This window comes from Apostichopus japonicus, chromosome 9 (assembly GCF_037975245.1).
Source record: "Apostichopus japonicus isolate 1M-3 chromosome 9, ASM3797524v1, whole genome shotgun sequence".
Classification (NCBI taxonomy): domain Eukaryota; kingdom Metazoa; phylum Echinodermata; class Holothuroidea; order Aspidochirotida; family Stichopodidae; genus Apostichopus; species Apostichopus japonicus.
The window spans coordinates 26936586-26956164 of record NC_092569.1 but is presented as its reverse complement, the minus strand read 5'-3'; the positions used below and the strand labels follow the sequence as shown (position 1 = coordinate 26956164).

Genomic DNA, 19579 nt, shown 5'->3' with positions numbered 1-19579 from the left:
TGGCATTGGTTGGACTATAACAGCTGATGATGGTATTGGCTGGGTTTCCACTGAATGATGCTTTTAGTATTCTTGAGGAGATTTTTTCCACATGCTGTAGGCATTTACTGGCATGAGGACTTAGCAAAAATCCTACTCCCCCTACTGCAGCACCCATGGAATTCCTTGTTGCAGACGAAGTTACAAGCAACCAAGTGTTGTCCATGTGTTGGAATTTGATGTCTTCGTCGTGTACAATTCTATGTTCTTGAATACAAATTATTTCTTGATCATATTTCTCTGCAAGAAACTGGATCTCATTTAGTGCTTGAGTGCTGTTTAGAGTTCTCGTGTTGAATGTGCTAAAGTTCAGAGTCTTTCGACACCTGAGAAGTTTTGGAGCTGCTGTCGGCCGATTATCAACTGTTCCCCTCCCCGGGGGGTTGAAGGGAACAGCGTCAGTGACTCTTGCATCTGTAAGAGGAGGTCCACAGAAAACTCCATTTTTGTTTTGATCAGGGGCTTCAACCCTGGTGCTGTTTGGTATACTCATCATAATTCTTTCAATGGCTAACTTAACTGTCTCCTCGCCACTGGATGACAGCTGTGGATGTCGTTGGCTGAAGAAATGTTAAGCTCATCCGCCTTTTGATGGCTTAAACTCCCATCATGGGAACCACTGCCCTACTCAAGCGCTCTTCCGTCTGGAGTCGTTGGCACTTCTTGAGGAAACGAAGGGTGCCTTCATAGGCTAATAAGCCCTTCCTGTCTCGCAGTGATCGCTGACTGACCAGATGGCCCAAGCCGAGGAAACCCAATAAGAGGTAATCGCCGAGCGCCAAGATAACACAGCCTGTTCCAGCAAACTATGCTCCCGCCTACGCTACCAAACCACTGTCCTGCTGCCAACAGTTTTGTCGTACCCTGACAAGGGGGGTTCACAGGTACTAGACCTTGCCCAAGGGTCACCCGAAACTATGCATGGCAGGGGCGTCCAACTCCCTGAGGTAGCATATATGCATACCCGCATATGCATACCCGCATACCAAAAAACGTTCAACACAAAATATTGATTTCTATGTAGTTTGACTTAAATACTGTATGTTTACGTATTAACTGGTAGTTGACCTATTTGTGCTAGAACACCAGGAAGGAAGCCATTCAATCTTACGAATGGCTGAACTTGATATCAGGATGTCAAATTTGCGTTTAATCTGTCAGTACTTTACCGTATCTACTGTACACACAGAGCAAACTTATTCAGAGAATTGTAGAACATGGCTGCCCACACATACAGCACTCTTGCCTTGAAAATATTGCCACGTTTATGTGAAAGTACACCTTGTGCAGTGTTGAATGAATAGTCTGGAGGTTTCATACAGTAGTTTACCAAACATCGCCAGAAAACTGCATTGAACCCTCTCAGACAGCTTAGAATACTGGATATTCATTTCCTTATGTACAGGTTGAAAAGGAGAAAGTTATTTCGAAAAGTGACCCCAATCTCCTAATATATGACAAAAGTTACACAAACATGGTCGTTACTAGGCCTCCACCATCCCATTTTTCATCCCTATTGGGTTTCTAGTCAATCCCCAACCCCCCCCCCCCCGGGAGACCCCTGCACTATCAACTTTAAAGAGTTTAAATGTCTTTAAGTTTAAATATCTTTCACAGTATTTTATGATGACATGTTGAAATGTATATTAGATAGAAAGAAATTCTTCATTTTCGCTCCTACATCTAGAGTGAGGGTGCCACGCATTCGGAACTCACCTCAGTGGTGGCGCTGTCCATCTCTGCAGCTCAGGACAACCTTTGTTCGCCTTCCGTTCCATTCCTCCTCTTGACTGATACCTTTGACTCGGTTACCATCGACGTCTGCGACCAAGTCTTCAAGTTTGTGGAGGAGAAGGTGTCGATTTGGAAATCTGTGAGTTTTTGCAATGAATTTAAGTCAGATCTTAGAAATATATCCAATATTACTAAAGGTGCCCCAAGCTGATTGCAATATTGAAAGCAAAATCGGTGGAAATTTTGTATGTATCTTTAGATCAGATCCACATACTCATGGTATCAGTGATATTGTAAAGATATGTCTTTCTTCCAGTTTGGTAAATTATACATCTGGCAACAGTGGAGTTAACAATCAATGTCATCAATTAAGTTGACCTGAATGTGACCTTTGTTTTTAAGTTCTTAATATTCCAACCATTTCATCCACAGAGGAAAATAACTATTTCTTCAAAAGAGTGACTTTTGCATTATAACTTGAGATGTTAGTATGTATACGGATTGTAAATGCAGAGAAAAATGACAGCCAAGCAAATATTCCAAATGTATTTATCAGACCTGTTTCAAAGATAAATCGACAGTTTCAGAATAGCCTTTAAGTTAATGCAGCGTTTTGCGTCCTTTTCTATGATTTTTCTCAACCTCACTGACTCCACTAGATGCCATAACGACATACATAACTAGTTTATCTATTTAAATCTTACTTCAAATGGTGGCATAAGAGTCAACAAATTTGCAACTTTCAACTTTGTTTTTCTCCAAGATATTTTCCATTGGGATCCAAATAAAACCTCGCCCATAATATGAATATTTAAACACTACAAACGTCATTGACCAATACGTAATATAACACCATGCTTGATTTGTGTACAGTTTATAAGGCAGTTGTACCAGGGAGTTCCATAACAACTCCCTGGTTGTACTGTACCAACGCAAAGTCTTGAATCTATTTTTAGCAATGGCTCATAACTAAACCTACATCTCTGATTGGTTGAATTCAAACTAGTGGGTTTGGGGGAACTGTATGCGATTAATTTTAAATGTGGAATTTGTCGTGGACACTTTTCTTACTATCTGCAAATATTACTCGCCAATTAACGTTGTTGGCAGGGAAAAACTTGACTAATATCTTAGTTTGCTGTTTTGTGATTGATGTATGTAAAAAACTCGATGGGCATGTCAAAAAAATAGAAAAAGGCGACCAAACGCAAAATGCTGCTTTAAGTTAACTTAGCTTTGGATGACCATGCATCTGCAGTACTACTAGTAACACAATGACATTACAGACTACCTTTTGCGATCCATGTCCTGCCTGCATGGGGAATATTCCAGAATAGGCTATAGATGTATTCAATCACCCATACCTCACCTGGCGCATATAATTCATATCAACAGTGTGGGATATTATTCTCTTTGAAATAAATCAATCAAACTGCCTTCAGCCAGAATTTGTCTTGGGCTTTAAGGAATGGGGATTAAAAATGATTCAGAATGAATTATTAATTATTGAACATACAGAATGAATGAAAGTATCAATTTGGGAAAATTATGTATCACCAAGGCAACATCTTTTTTGGCAAAAATGTAGGGAAAAGTATATTTATAGAGTTTGCTCAAAACACTACAATTTACTTGACTCTAAATCAGTCTTCATGGAACATGTATGCACTGTCATAAATAACTGGCTGATGCTTATATTTTAGTTAATATGTATCAAAGTAATGTAGTAGTTAGCCTTCAGCTTGTATATTTGAAAGAAATATCAGTTATATGAGTGTGTTCCTTCAAATAATTATCTAGTAATAGTAGTAGTAGTAGTAGTAGTTTGAGTAGCAGTAGTCATAGTAGTAGGAATAGAATAGTAATAGTAATACTAGGAGTAGTGGTAGTAGTAGGAGTACAGTAGTAGAAGTAGCAGTACTAGTATATTATTATTATTGTAGTAGTAGTAGTATAAGTAGTACAGTAATAGTAGTAGATGTAGTAGTAGTAATAGTAGTAGTGGTAGTACTTACTGTAGTAGAAGTAGTACAGTGTAGTATTATTAGTAGCAGTACTAGTATTAGTAGTAATAGTATTAGTAGTGGTAGTACTTAGTGGTATTAGTAATAGTATTAGTAGTGGTAGTACTTTGTGGTAGTAGTAATAGTAGTACTTAGTGGTGGTACTAGTATTAGTAGGAGTAGGAAAATTTATACAACACTCTAATCGGTCAAGACATGCTCTAAAGTGCTTTACAATTAGAACAAATTCATAAATGCCTAAACCAACTTTCTGTATACTGGACCAGTCTCGAATGCGATTCGAGACTGGTCCAGTGTATAGAGAGGAGCATTGCTTCAGGATCGAAATGTTAGAAAAACACTGGTTTGTTGCCGTGGCAATCATGAAGTCATAATTAAAAGAAATGAAGACATGGTGTAACGTTGCCATGCATATATGTTTATGGGCAAAGAAATGTTCCAAATTGCAAAAGAATACTGTACAGTATATATAGCCTACTTGCAATTAGTTACAACAGTAGTACTGTATATGTTTTCACACACACCGAGTCTCAATACACACTGTACGTACTTCTTAAATCATCCAGCTAAATACTTCGAGTAACATGAATGATTTAGGGATTAAGTTTGAGCTTAATTTTGAGCTAGAGTCAATGTCAGCAACCTTATCGAGGTGCTTCAACGAAGAACCGAAGCGTAAAGCATCCAACGATGACACTATAAGTATAACAGAAGAAACCTTGTCGCTAAGCCTAGCAATAACGTAAGCTGTACTACTACTACTAGTACTACTAGCGGTAACGACATGACTGACCAGGGACTAGGCCTAGCGATCTTTCAGACTCGCAATAACACTGCGGTTACTACAAGTCCAAACCTGTCGAACAATGGGGCTCTGAACCTCTTCAAAAACTGCTCATTCTCAGGCCCAGTAAACGTTTATTTGAACGGTTCATCTACCGACCAGGGATAGACAAGTTCTACTCAAAAGAATGTTAGCAACAGGCAACTTTGCTATCCTAACTGTTGTAGCGTTTACGGACTTTCCAGAACACAAACAACTTAGCATCTGTTTATTGCGCAATTTGACCTGGTAGGTAAAAAAAAAGTTTTAAAATGTTATCTTTAGAAGGTTGTTCATGTGTTCTTATTTAATTTTCATTTCCCTCCATTGTTTAGTGTTTGAATTGATTAAACTACCAAAATTTAGGACCAAACGACACTGCTTCATTCGTATTTTTTCACTCTTAATGTTCGTGGGAAGAAAATGCTGTTTTACATGAGGTGACTTTTACGTCATTCAGGAAAACGATCAAGGGAGGCATAAGGAGAATTAAATACAGATCAGCAAAAAGTAGCGAAAAAATGCCGTTTTCTAACATTTGTGAGGGTCATTTATGAATGGGGATAAAAACGAGGGTACCCGGTCTTAAATTTGATTTGAGACCTCTGATGACGTCATCGAGAAGGGCAGCGGACCTCGGCTATCGCCTCGGTCCGCTCAGCCTCCTCGATGACGTCATCATCGGTCTCAAATCAAATTTAAGACCGGTTCCCCTCGTATTCATCCCCTAAATACTGAACAAAACAAACTTAATAGGCTACCTGAAATAAATATGATTTAACTTGACACCGAAAATTATTTAACTTGGAGTTTTGCATCTCTAGTGCTTTGCGGTACAGGGTTCCACAGTTTTTTCAGCTGCCACACTGAAATCCCGGCCCCCATAATAAAATGTCTGAATCACAGATCTACATCAAGCAGGGATTTGTTGGAGGATCTAAGATTTACGGCGATGCTTCTTAATCATTTCAAGTATGTACTCCCGAGCCTAATGATGAAAATGTCATGTATGTACGGTACTTTAACAGGATTCCAATGAATACACTGTATGCTTCCATACTATAGCAAATAGAGAACTAAAAGTCAAGAACGTCCCTGAAATATAAACAAGAATTTATTGATTTGAATAATGTCCCAAAATTAAATTCAAAACGACCTTTGTTGACAAGAAAAACAATACAAATATTATGAATAAATGACAATAGTACAGGAGAGATATGATGGAATATTATTAAGACCATTCAAAATTGGTTTCTTTGTCGATGATTCAATGGATTTTTAGTAAGATATATATAGTGTACAGTATACAGACATTAATTATATGTAAACATCGTATATGTAGGACTCCCAGGTACTCCATGGGATTGATATTATTTCTTTTATATATTCTTTTATATATCTGTACTTTTACAAGTGTATTCATATTCATCAAGTAGTCACGATTTCAGATACGGCCTTGCTGGTGGTCAGATTAAATTTCTCGTTGACGTACAAAGCTCTTTCAGGCCGGTAAAGGACCATGAAGATTGACAGAAAAAAACATCAAGTACCTTTCTTAAAAGCTGAAAAACTTGACTTATTGAAACTTGGAAAATTTGAAAAAAAATTATAAAAGAATTATGATCGGTCAACGCCCTCCAACTGTCCTGCAGGCCGTGCTGTGGTCACTGTGACTTCCGTACAAATTTATTGTTTGCTATATCATGATGTACTACGTAAAAATCATTGAGACAGCTAATAACAACATTTATTTTGATATCCGAGTTCACATCATATGTAGATGTGTTTGATTATTTAATTCCTTTTTTTCCTTTTTTTTCCCCTTTTTTTTTGGGGGGGGGGGTAAAACCCTAGCCACTCCCACTCACCATGAGATCCACCCTTGGAAGAATCTAATGTTTTCTGCAGCTAGGGGTTAAAAATCCACATCATCAAGTAGTAAAATTCTATTCTACGATTGATACAGTATGAGTGTTTTATTGTTTTCAAGTCTTGTGAATGATCTCAAAACAAAAGGCCGAGTGAATGATGTGGTCTCGGCAATTCAACTGTAAATGTCTTTGTTTCACTTTAAAATATGTAGATCTCTCACGAATGATGGATTATATCACAGAGGGAAATAATTTTTCTAGAAATACCAAAAAGAAATTGTGATTTGATGAAATTCTTAATATATATGGGAACCCTGGGTAGCTAAAGTTGTAACATTGTAAATACATCCAGTATCGCGGGGGGGGGGTCAAGGATAAATCAACAAGAAGTTTAAAATAGGAATAGTTTTAAAGCAGCATTTCGCGTCCTTTTCTATGGTTTTTTTCCCAACCTCACTGATTCCATGATTCCATTATGCCATAACGACATATATAACTAGCTTATACAGTATCTATTCAAATCTGACTTCAAATGGTGGCATAAAAGTCAAAAAATTTACAACTTTTAACTTTGTTTTTTCGAAGATATTTTCCGTTGGGATCCAAATAAACCTCGCCCATAATATGAATATTTAAAAGCTACGAACGTCATTGGCCAATACGTTATACAATGTGCTTGATTTGTGTAGATTGTCTATAGATGGCAATTGTACCAGGAAGCTGTTAGAGTCCAGCTCGCTGGTTGTACCAGGTTACCAACTTGACATTTTGAATTTATTTTTAGCAAAATGCTGCTTTAAGCTTTGTGAATATTCTTTTCCTGTTATGATATCCCAGGACTACCAGTACTAATGATGCACACTAGTGAAGAAAGGAGGGTTTAGCCAAGTCAAAACAGGTGGCATTCAATCAACCATGTCTCACATAAATAAATATATACTGTATATACTGTATATATATATACATATATATATATATATAAATATATATATATATATATATATATATATATAATTGAAATCCTAATGAGTTGGAAAATTAAGAACAGTGAAAAAATTTCTGGCCTCCACCGGGATTCGAACCCTGGCCTCCCGCTTTATATGCGAACACCCTAACTACTAGGCTATGGACGCTGATTGTATTTCCAGAGGTTCGAAACCGGTGAGGAAGGTCGTACAGTACTTAATTCCACTGTAGGCGTTTGTCAGCTGTATAGAACTATACTAGTTCTGTTTGGTGACATATTTTGCCTTACTCTAGAGATCAAACATGATGCTAACCAACTTGGATACGTGTATATATATAAATATATATATATCTACATATGATTCTCTGCCACCAGAAAAGCCCTATATAAATAAAAAGGTCTGGTTACTGTAGTTGTTGATAATCAGCCTGAGGTATATCAAATAATGAGTTAATGAGATAGATTCTCTTGAATAATTTAATTCTTTACATGCCTACTCCATTACCACTGACTTTGACTCTTCAATGTTGACCGACTAAATCAGTCAATATCTCTCTCTCTCTATAGTCTACAACCATCTTACAACAATCAAATACTGCCCCCCCCCATACATTTATTATGTGAAGTTTCACCTTTGATTGTCTTCTTTTAATTAAAATACAGATGGATGAACAGTTTAAAGCTTCATAGATGTATACATACATGTACAGTAACATTCAATTACCGTAACATTCATGCAAGTAACCAGGGAAATGTGTTCTATACTACACACCTACTGTATGTTGCATACAGTAAGACTCACGTTTTGTAGCTTAAGTTTGATAATATGGATGGTTATATTAATCCCGATTATGGAGATGAAATATAACTCTCTATCCAAAATTTGATTTGAAGCAAACTGTAGTTATATGAAAGTATAACGTATTGCTGCAGTACTACTCTATATGTATGAAAACACCTTGGTGCCAATCAAGGGCGGCGGAAGCACTTTAAATCTGGGGGGGGCACCGACATCAAAGGGCACTTTGCAGAAATTCGATTGGACTGATGCAGCCTTATATTTAGTACCCTTTTTAACTCTTATTGTATGATCTTATTTGCGTATACACATCACTCCATCAACGCCCCCCCCCCCCCCCCTTCAAGGAAAATATGCATACTAGCACTGCAATATCCAATGTGCAAATTGGGAAACAAGGAACAAGTTTTCTTTTGAGACAAAATGAGGTGAAAACATGCTAGTTGCTAATGTAGGAATCTTCCGAATTAGAGTTTATTTCTTGTTAATATCTTAAAAAAAAATTCCATTCGAAATAGCTTTGAGTTTGACCCACAGAGATTCATTAAAAGTCAGGGGCGTAGCCAGGACTGGCAAAGTTGTATGCACGACTATCTGAGCGGAGCGCCACCATCAGTTGGCGCGGAGCGTACAAGAAAATTTTTGGTTTTACAAACCCCTCAGACGGCCGGAAGCGGCCCTTCCCGAGTGTTCATTCTGGTTCCCTGGCCTCTTGCTAACTTGAGACACCTCAATTTTTATGTAGTAAAAGGGCACATTTTTAACCTGAGGAAAAGTGGGGGGGCACGTGCCCCCTGTGCCCCCCCGGTTCCGCCGCCCTTGGTGCCAATCCTTGTTGGAAAACGTTCAGAATTTCTCAATTTTTTCAGCATATCTCTGAGCCCCGACTCTATGCAGCAGATAAACAGCCATTAGGTCTGTCTGGACTGTGGTCTATAACGTTTCTTGGCGTCTGGCGTAAACTGAGTAAACGTTGCGTTAAAGATTTGGTACCGTCCCTTATATATGGTGTAGAAACAGGCAAAGGTCCCACCCACGGTTCAAAAGTGGGGGAAGGAATAATGGATTCCATCATCTACCCCCACCCCATCCCCTCACCTTTCTGTACCTGGAGGATAGGTAAACCATGGCAGCACTGCTAAATCATTCAGCTGATTCCTTTGTATTTAATCATTAGGAGTGGCCGGCCAATCAAATTATCAGGTTTTTCTTTCACATACTGTACTGTATCTGTACCTCTTTTGTAGTATGGGGACATTTTTGATACTCTTTCTCCACAATATTTTGACATTTAGGTTGAAAAACTAAAACCCATGGAGTTTACAGAAAAAAATAGATTGGGTCAGAAAATAGTGGCAATTGACATATACTGTAGATCTTACTAAACCCTGATTAAAACTCTTCTCCTGGTGAAGACCCTTCACCCTTTGATCTACATGTGTACAGTGCAGATGTACATATAGAGGGTGTTATCCTCCAGGTAGGAACAATTGAGGGGGGGGGATTGATGCACATATAAGATCTTTCAAAAAATTTGTATACTGTGGGTTAGGGCAATAAAAAACAGAAAGTTACTGTCAACAGGTGGAGGCAGATTATAATATATAGTAAGAAACACGGCAAGGAAACTGGAGCCATAGGAAAAACAAGCTTGACTTCTAGCTGAGGGGTGGCACATTATCTACAGAACAGTAGTACCTGTATAGTAAATAAATTACAGTGCCTACATTTACATTATTTACAGAACAGTAGTGCCTGTACGGTATATAAATTACAGTGCCTTCATTTCAAAGACCAACCCTTTCTCAATTGATGTATTTATAAGGTGGGCTTCTTTTCTCACAGGGTTTGAACTATCTGATCATCCTGTTGCCATCAATTGAGAAATAGAGTCAGCTTCTAGATTTTCATATTTCAATGAACAAGATTGGAAAAACCCATTTTTCAGTCACCATTTGTTTCGGTGAAAGATAACAAAATCCAGTATTTTCGGTCTTGTTTTTATTCACTGTATTCTTTGTATTTACTTCGCTCCTCGCTTACCTGTCTCCTCACAACATTAGCACCTCATTCTACCGTGTCTAGTATGCCCTGGTAATCTTTTAACACTGTGCACCCTCAGTGACCGGTCCTATCCGGTCAATGCCCTTCCTTCTCATTCTACCATTCACTGTATTCTTTGTATTCTTGGCACAAATAATCTTCTTGCTTGTAAAAAGAAGCCGGATAATAATTTATGTTCCTTCTATGATCCATATATGATGTAACAACTTGTTTGTTTTGGGAATGTGAAGTCATCTCTAGTTTCATTTTCGATATTTAGCAGGCGGTGTTTCGTCTTCAGTTTCTTTTTCTCCAAAAGAGACTTCCTTTTTGGGCTAAAAGTTAACTTTGAAAACATCCTTGTAAACTGTTTTACTAATCTGTCTACAATATGTGTAACATTTGTGGTTAAAAATATGAGAGAAGAGGCTTTAAAGTTTGCAACTAACTTAAATTACACAAGTTGAAAATTCTGTTACAAGTGAGTATAAAATACAATTCTCTTTATTATATACTGTATATTACAGGCTTTACAGCACAAGGTCTTATACAGAACTTACTAAAGTTATGATCAATTAAAATCAATCAATCATCAATAAAGTTCTTGTTTGTTCTTATGAAATTAAATGCTTTCCATTTGGGTTCTTGCTGGCTAATTAGAGACTTTACAGTATGTCACTTGTCCGTTCTGCTCAAATTGTCCGTAATATAAGTACTGCAAATACAGTACAGTACAAAATAATCACACAATGATGAAGATACACCATCTGCCCATTCATGCATTCTTCCAATTACAGTTTTATTACTTTTGATTACCTTGTAAACACAGACAGGACACAGCTCTGATATGTTCTTATATGTTCTTCCTGGTTTTCTGAGACAGTATTACTAGGCAACTATTCTGAGCGCATACACGTAGATCAATTTATAATCACTTGATCAAAAACAGTTTTTCTGTAATCAAGAAAAAGCCTGTTCAAAATCAAATATGAACAAATATCATATTTTGGGGATTTTCTCCAGCAAAATAAATTGAGTAATTTTTACAGGGTTCACCTCACTTTTAACCTTGACGTACAGTACAGTATGAAATATTTATCCCAGATAATCCCTTTTTAAATCTCCAGTATTTCCTTTTGTTTTGACAGCCACAATTTTACGTGTCTGGGAAAAACTTTCTTCTCCGAATGAGCAATGGTAAGTATGTCAGTTAATCACAAATTATGTATGTGTGCAAGGTACTGTATTCTCAGTAATATATACCTTAGTCAGTAGAAAATGACCCCCAGAGAAAATTTTATCCGGTGTCACATCCATCCCAAAATGCTATGCAAACTGGGCAGCTTTTAAGACCTTTCAGTCGTTATAATTTCTTAAATCGTTATAATTTACTGTAGTTGCCTGAATTTTTTCGATAGCAGTTTGGGAGCAATTGGAGTAGTTTACGTCACTCCTCACTTACCTGTCTCCCCTCTACAGATATATACGCACTCAATTTATTCTAGCTGTAATACAAGTGTTGGTCACAGTTTTAACACCGTGCCACCACTGAACTACATAAGGCTCATTGCAGTTCAATACTTATTCCATTTGAACTGTTACACAGTAGCCAGAGTTGTATACACTTACAGTAGCAGTTTGGGAGCAATTTTTTTTCAAATGAATTTTTTTTCCGTATACACTTAGCAGTTTGTATACACTTATACACTTAGGAGTTGTATACAGTACACTTAGCAGTTTGGGAGCAATTTTTTTTTCAAATGAGGTCACAAAGTGACTGTCCAAAACTGAAAAGTAGTAGACCTCTACAAGGTTGCTGTACATAAAGTATGTTCAATAATAGCAATGTTGTTGCAGCTGGAATGCCCGGTAACGATTTCAGATCAATTTTGGGAGTAGCAGGCAGCCTCATCTTTAGTCCTTAAGGTTTAAAAATTCTCGGATTTACTGAACTCTCCTAGCTCTTACCCGACTCGGTCTAACTTAGTAAAGCACCTTCCTCATTTATTGTAGAACCCACTTTCTGCTAACGGTTTTCCACCACGCCCCCTTTTCTACTTCCTAGACTCTGGCGCACACAATCCTCCTTCCTAATTTACCCAGAAGTACATGTCACTTTATCAAAAAATGCGTATTTCAGTAAACAGACAGGGTAGGTGTCGTCGTTAATCCCCAATCCAGCAAGTCTTTGCGAAATCATTTTCTGAAGATCTGGGAACCCCCTATGAGCTAATATGTAAAAAGGTTAGAGGGCTTGAAGTTTCGATTCTAGCAGGATCTTCTTCAGAGGCTAACTGAAATGAAAGCAAACTAAGGACACATGAGATACCCATGGACAGACACTGTCGGACAGTAACACTGTCCATCTGTGTCTATCAGGATTGGCAGGTTTTCGACGTGTGTGGTGTTTGCCAGTTTTATCCCGGCTTTCAAAAACACCTTTTCGACATGTCATAAACCTATATATGTCAAATACAAAATTAGTAACTGCCATACAATATTTTTAAAATGTGAAACATTGCTAATCGCTAACAAAAATTAAATCTCATAAATAAACAATTATAAATATTAGGCCTTCAGCAAAGCCTGTCTAGACTTCTGTGTGTGTATACTGAATCATGGTTTCTCAATGCACATCTTCATCATGATCAGTAGAGCTCATTAAACTGCAACAAGCGTTGATTTCTTGTTTTTTTCTACTGTACCTCCCAATTTTCCAGACCTGGGCAATATTTATGTATTGACTGATTAGTTCACAAGTCAATGGTTATAAACGTAATCTTCATAGAGCACTTTTTTCTCCAGCTTTGGTGGTATCCCATTGTATAGTGAGGAACAGACAATGCTTCAAAGCTAGTGATGTGTAAAATAAGGCTGTAAGCCTGTAAAGTATTTGGATATTTTTCATACTGGCTGTGTAGATGTATTAGATATAGTCAGAGACTGTGCTGTACCATTTTTGATGCTGACTTTATGAATATTAATGAGGTTGAAGGGGTCAGATGTAACAGTCTTTACATTGCAACAACATACATCAGATTGTAGCCCAACTTGGTATACAGTGGTTTGGTTAATAGAGCTCTGGTAAAAATAAAAAAAATTCAGCCCCATTTTGGGGGCAGGTGGGCCCAAATTATATATTTTCCCCTCAATGAATTTTCAGACACTTTCTTTTCCCCCAAATCTGTAGGGCCAAATTTCATACTAACTTCCTTTAATAAGTCTCATAATTTTACTTCTTTTTTTTTCAAATGAGGTCACAATGTGACTTTCCAAAACTGAAAATTAATAGACCTCTTTAATTGCAATTACAATATTTAATTTTAATTTACAAATGTTGACTAAGAAAGGATCGAACAATAAAATATACATGAAGAACCCAAGCAAGTAAAAGAAGCAGATAAAAAAGAGATGAACAACAAATCAGCAATAAGAAGTTAGAACATACAAAATATAAACGAGTAAGAACCATATTATATTCTTGTTGATACTTAGTCGCAAAGCTTTAATATTCCACAAAGCAAGGAACCATAAGTGCCCGTCGGGCATTTTTGGATCGCTCTGTTTTATTCATAAAGTGGAACTGTGGTTTTCAAGAACTTGTTATTATTTTGGTACCAGGGAACATTTCTCTTCTAGAATCAACTTTGTTAAATATTCTCATTTGCGAAGTGCTGAGCTGTTTCTTTCTAGTTTTATATCAAAGCTTGATCAACAAAGTGGCTTTTGCAGTGCTCAGCCAATAGCAGCAATTAAGTAGCAACTATTTTTTTTTTCAACTTTCTTTTGAAATATCAATTTCCGTTTTCATCAATAAGCTAAAATTGAAATGTCAATTTGTATAAATCATAGGGTGGAGCCTTGATGCATGATAAACCTTGAAGAGTCAAAAGGATATAAAAGATAGATTACAAATTTCCAAATGGCTCTTTGATTCTCTCAGGGCCAATTCATCTTCTTCTTAACAACAAAACCAAAATGGCCCCTGGGAATGAAAACATTAATGTCACCCCTGGATGAATGATTGTGTAGTCTCTATAGTCTTTTCAGTATCCATTGAATCGCATTTCAAAAAGATTAATGAAACAATGAATATTTAGTGTTTTAATTACCTGCATCCTTTCAGTTTTTTTATTTTATGCAGATAAGTTTACGGTTGCATCATTAAAATGAAATCCCTTATTTCTCCTTTTATTTACAATGGGTATCGATTATTTTGTTTGGAACGAAGGAATGTACAAATGAACGAACGAAGGAATAAAGATCAAGACAGGGCATTTAGTTTGATGCAAATTTAAGCAGACTTTTCCAATTTGAAGGATTCATTCAGGAATGTATATATATTTGATTCCTTTTTAACAGTTCAAATGACCTTTACAGGATACAGTACTACAGTTTAAATGCTTTACAGTTTAATACTAGTTGTAGGACTGTTCACCAAGGTTGGCAGCAACCCCCTTAAAAAATTGAAGCTTTTTTTCAATCTGTATACTGTATATTTGTGAATGTACAGTACATGTAACGACCCCATGGAAGTTAAATTGAACTACAGTGTCTTGTAGCAAGCACCTTCATTCAATGTGCCTGTGTATACACACAGAAATATACATTAATGTTTATAGATGTACGTGTACATTATTTTTGGAAAGGCAATGTATTGAAAAATCTATTTAACCAAGAAAACAGGTTGTTTCCAGCCTCCGTTGCGATTCGATCCAGGGCTTCTCGCTGTTTTTACCAGAATGCTGTCAAAGCCAGTACTGTGTGCTACATATTCTGTAAGGATGGAAAATTCACATCTTGTGGTTTGAAACCAGTAATGAGAGGTCATAATTCACTGATGGCTTTATGCCATATGTGTCAAACAGCATTTGCCATATATTGTATCAAACCATCAAAGTCAATATGACTTATTGAAGAGACCATTCATTCAATCATGGGTGCTTTTTTTTGGCAACAAGATGAAATGTTAAAAGAAAAGAAAGTATAATAATATTGAGACAACAGTAGTTTTGAATTTGAAGCTGAAAATTGCTCTATTTAGATCCACTTGTCATTATTGCCCGGCTCCCACTCCCATCTGAACCCCCCTTCCCCTTCCCCTTCCCCCCTTCCCCCATCCGCCTTCCCTTTTACTCTATGTCATTGGCAAGTAATGCCCAATGTACTTTAGGAATCTGCTGATAAATGTTTCACATTTTGTAAAACATTTCACATCCTACTTAGAATGTAGAGAAATATATCAATATAGCTAAATAACAAGACAAATTTTAGGTGTTTATAGTGTCAAAGATCATTTACTGTTTGTGGGTAATAGCAGAAGTTAACATTTTATCATTGTATCCCAAATAAAATAATTATCGCACGAACAGATGTAAATGTCATTGACTAAAACAAACTCAAAATCAAATCCAATTTTTTTTTTCTATGTCATTTTGTTGTTTGGGGGCGAGGGAGGAGAAAGGAGGCGTGGAATTGAGTGATGGGACCAGTCCAAAAAATCGGAACCCTGGAACACGTATTCAACCTAAAACCAAACTCTGCTTATACTATAACATAGGCCTAATGTTACTACATACTGTATATAGGTTATGCTTATAGGCCTAATGTTACTACATATGTAGGTTATGCGTATCTGCAGTCACGTAACATGGTTAGACTGTAAAAAACTTTTCGTTTAAGTAAATTAGCCTACGAAGAGATTTATACACCAACAAGGCTAACAACTACTTATGTACCAAAATCAGTTCTTAAACTTGACTCATGTGATGATTCCCCAATCATGTTATTTAGTGATCTATGAAAATTTTTTGTAACTAGCAGGTCATGTGCAACTCTACGCCTTTCAAATTTAACAGTGTAATGCCCCGTCCCGCTGAACAAGTTATTAGTTGAAACGTGGTTTGAGTAACAACAGCAGTAACGGTATATTTTGCAACCAGATTTTTCTTAATACAAGAGAGTAACAGCAACGCGATATCATTCTTGCACGAAGCCTATCCGACACCTGTTCTTTCTTTACTCCGCACTATGGCTAGCGCTCCAGGAGGTCGCGGTTATTTATAGATTAGTTGGAAACTCCACAGAAACTGTAATATCAATCAACTCTTATCATTTAATGGTTGTGTAAATTGTATAGACCATACCAGCCAATCAGATGTTCTTAATTCTTTCAAGTATAGAAGGATTATAGTAAGATGGGGGGTGGGGGGAGGGCACCTTATGAGCGTAAGAGTCCCGTCTGCCTCAAACTGACCAATAAAAGTACAAAAACTTACTAATGATTTACAATGTATGAAGGAATTATAAGGTATTAAGATTGGTTCAGTCATTGTAATACTGGAACTATTTGTTTATAGTGCACAATAGTATGTAGTGAGTTCTACCGGGGAAAAGCACCACTTAATAGAATGGTTGATCCGTACTGCGTAACAGTTAATCGTTCTTTGAACGAAACCGTAGTAGAGAGCTCTGCACAAAAGTAAACCATCATAGCGTATTGAAGCACAGGTAAGTAAGGAAAATGGAGGGCGATGAAAAGATTACCACATAATGAAATAGTCCAGTTATATAACTGCGTTGTATCTCTTCATCCTGAGCGTGTGTTAATGTAATTGGAGCATGCACACTTTACTGTTATATTCGTACACGAGTAACATAGGAAGACACAAAACCACATGACAACATCGAAGCTGGGGGATTCAATTAAAAAGTAGATAGAATCTTTCAGCAGATGAAAGCAGTTGGCCAAAATGACCAAAAAGAGAATTTAGTACCTCTAGCAGTTCTAGCTCTTGATTTTTAGCTTGGAGGATTGCCCCAGGCCTGGTAACATAGACTTTTCCCCTATATATATGTTACAGTGGAATCATTGGCTGTGATTGGTGGACACATAACGTGTACATTTGTCAGGAACCATTACATTGCCAGTTGGTTATCGGTAGAATTGATTTCATCTCAGTTTAAGAGAGCAAAGAGGATATCATCTGAGTCAGCTGCATTCAACTTTATTTGAAAATCCTGCAGATTGATCCCGAAACATAATCAGTTAATGTGCAACTGTTGTAAAGCACTATTCCATGTGTTCTATCAATTGAGCGTGGGGGGTGGGGGGCATCAGGTTTTGTCCGCAACATGAACTCTTCTTGTCGGAACCTGTGGGAAGCATGAACTCATTCCCATCAATCATCCTTTATGTGGTAATTAACGAGTCATGTAGAGATCAAATGAAAATTTAAAAAAAAACAGTACAGTTAATTTCCTCAAAATGTCGCAGCTACAGTTTTCGTTAGGTTGTTGCGTCTAGTCTGACCAAGACATCTGAAAGGAACAGCCTTGGAAAATTAAAGAATCACATAGATTAGATATATTCTACTGAGCATCAATGGGTTCGATGGCTTCATAACCCCATTTGATTTATGAAACTAAGCCAGCCAGACATACTGTACATGTCAGTATGCATGTACTGCAAACACATTTTATAGGCACTTCCTGCATGGTAATGTCTCCCCTGTTAAAGCAGCATTTGCGTTTGGTCGCCGGTTTCTACTTTTTTGACCTGTCCATCAAGGTTTTTACATATATCAATCACAAAACAGCAAACTAAGATATTAGCCAAATTTTTCCCTGCCAACAACGTTAATTGGCGAGTAATTAAGGATATTTGCAGATAATGAGAAAAGTGTCCACGACAAATTCCACAGTTAAAATTAATCGCATACAGTTTCCCCAAACCCACTAGTTTGAATTCAACCAATCAGAGATGCAGGTTTAGTTATGAGCCGTTGCTAAAAATAGATTCAAGACTTTGCGTTGGTACAACCAGGGAGTTGTTATGGAACTCCCTGGTACAACTGCCATATAGACTGTACACAAAGCAAGCATGGTGTTGTATTACGTAGGCCTATTGGTCAATCAGGACATGATTCGTAGTGTTTAAATATTCATATCATGGGCGAGGTTTATTTGGATCCCAATGGAAAATATCTTGGAGAAAAACTAAGTTGAGAGTTGCAAATTTTTCGACTTTTATGCCACCATTTGAAGTATGATTTAAATAGATAAGCTAGTTATGTATGTCGTTATGGCATAGTGGAGTCAGTGAGGTTGAGAAAAATTATAGAAAAGGACGCAAAATGCTGCTTTAAAACACAGAGAATCGTTGGATGTGGTTGGTTGGTTGGAACATACACATATGATCCATTGTCAAGCACCATTGGATTACCAGCAAAAACATGAAACATGAGATTAAGTGTCAATTGAGGTCACTTGAGTTCTTCTGTTGAAATTGTTTTGTTCCCCTGTGAATTTAGTAACTATAAGATACATTAAAATAACCATTCCTGCCGAAATTGCCTGCGATGACTATCAATTGCAATCTGCCGTAACTGCCAGGGGCAAAATTAACAAACTATCACCATAATTGAAGATTCTCTCTATAAATGTTTGGCCTACAAAATGCTATGAGGATATGGTTTTGACCTAAAGATGCAGTAAATTTTCAGCACACTTTTTTTTTCTTTTTTGAGTAAAAATGCTCCATAGATCGCCGGAAATGACCCTTTCCAGGCCTGGCTAATTTGCAGATAAACGAAGAATAAATAGGTGTCATCGCCAAATTACACCAACAAATTGTGACAAATGTCAATAGGTAGATGAGAGCGCAATAAAAAAGTCAATAATCGCGAATAAGTAAAAAGTGGTAAAGAGCTGAAAATTTTCAGCACACTCTTTTTTTCTTTTTTGAGTAAAAATACTCCCTAGATTGCCGGATTATGACCATTTCCAGGCCTGGCTAATTTGCAGATAAACGAAGAATAAATAGGCGTCATCACCAAATTACACCAACAAATTGTGACAAATGTCAATAAGTAGATGAGAGCGCAATAAAAAAGTCAATAATCGCGAATAAGTAAAAAGTGGTAAAGAGCTGAAAAGGGCGCCAGCAGTTCATTTGAGTCCGTCAGGGGGGGACATCCCCCCCCCCCCCCCCCCCCCCCCCCCCCCCGACTGTATGGATGCTCCGCCACTGACTTTCAGGTAATTTACATTTTAAGACTTCCTTCCTAGATGTTGCTCATAGCATTGACATAATGTTGTGTGTTTTTTTCTGCTGTTTTATTCCGATGTTAATATCTGATGAAGGCAAAGTTGACCTTCACATATATACAGACCCCTCACAAAAGCATTCATGAATGATAAGTAATGGTGGTACTGGCAGATGTGCCAGGTGGTACTAGGCTACAGTAGTGATAAAGGCATTAAATCAATTTTGTCTTA

At 37.2% G+C, this 19579-nt stretch overlaps 1 protein-coding gene across 1 annotated transcript in view; it reads left to right on the top strand.

The window, feature by feature from the left end:
• LOC139974351 (THO complex subunit 1-like) overlaps positions 1 to 19579 on the top strand; it is a 78878-nt gene that overhangs the window by 19615 nt on the left and 39684 nt on the right. The window contains exons 4-5 of the mRNA XM_071981413.1: positions 1727 to 1912; positions 11449 to 11497. Coding sequence (XP_071837514.1) covers positions 1727 to 1912; positions 11449 to 11497 — 235 coding nt within the window. The remainder of the gene's footprint in view (positions 1 to 1726; positions 1913 to 11448; positions 11498 to 19579) is intronic.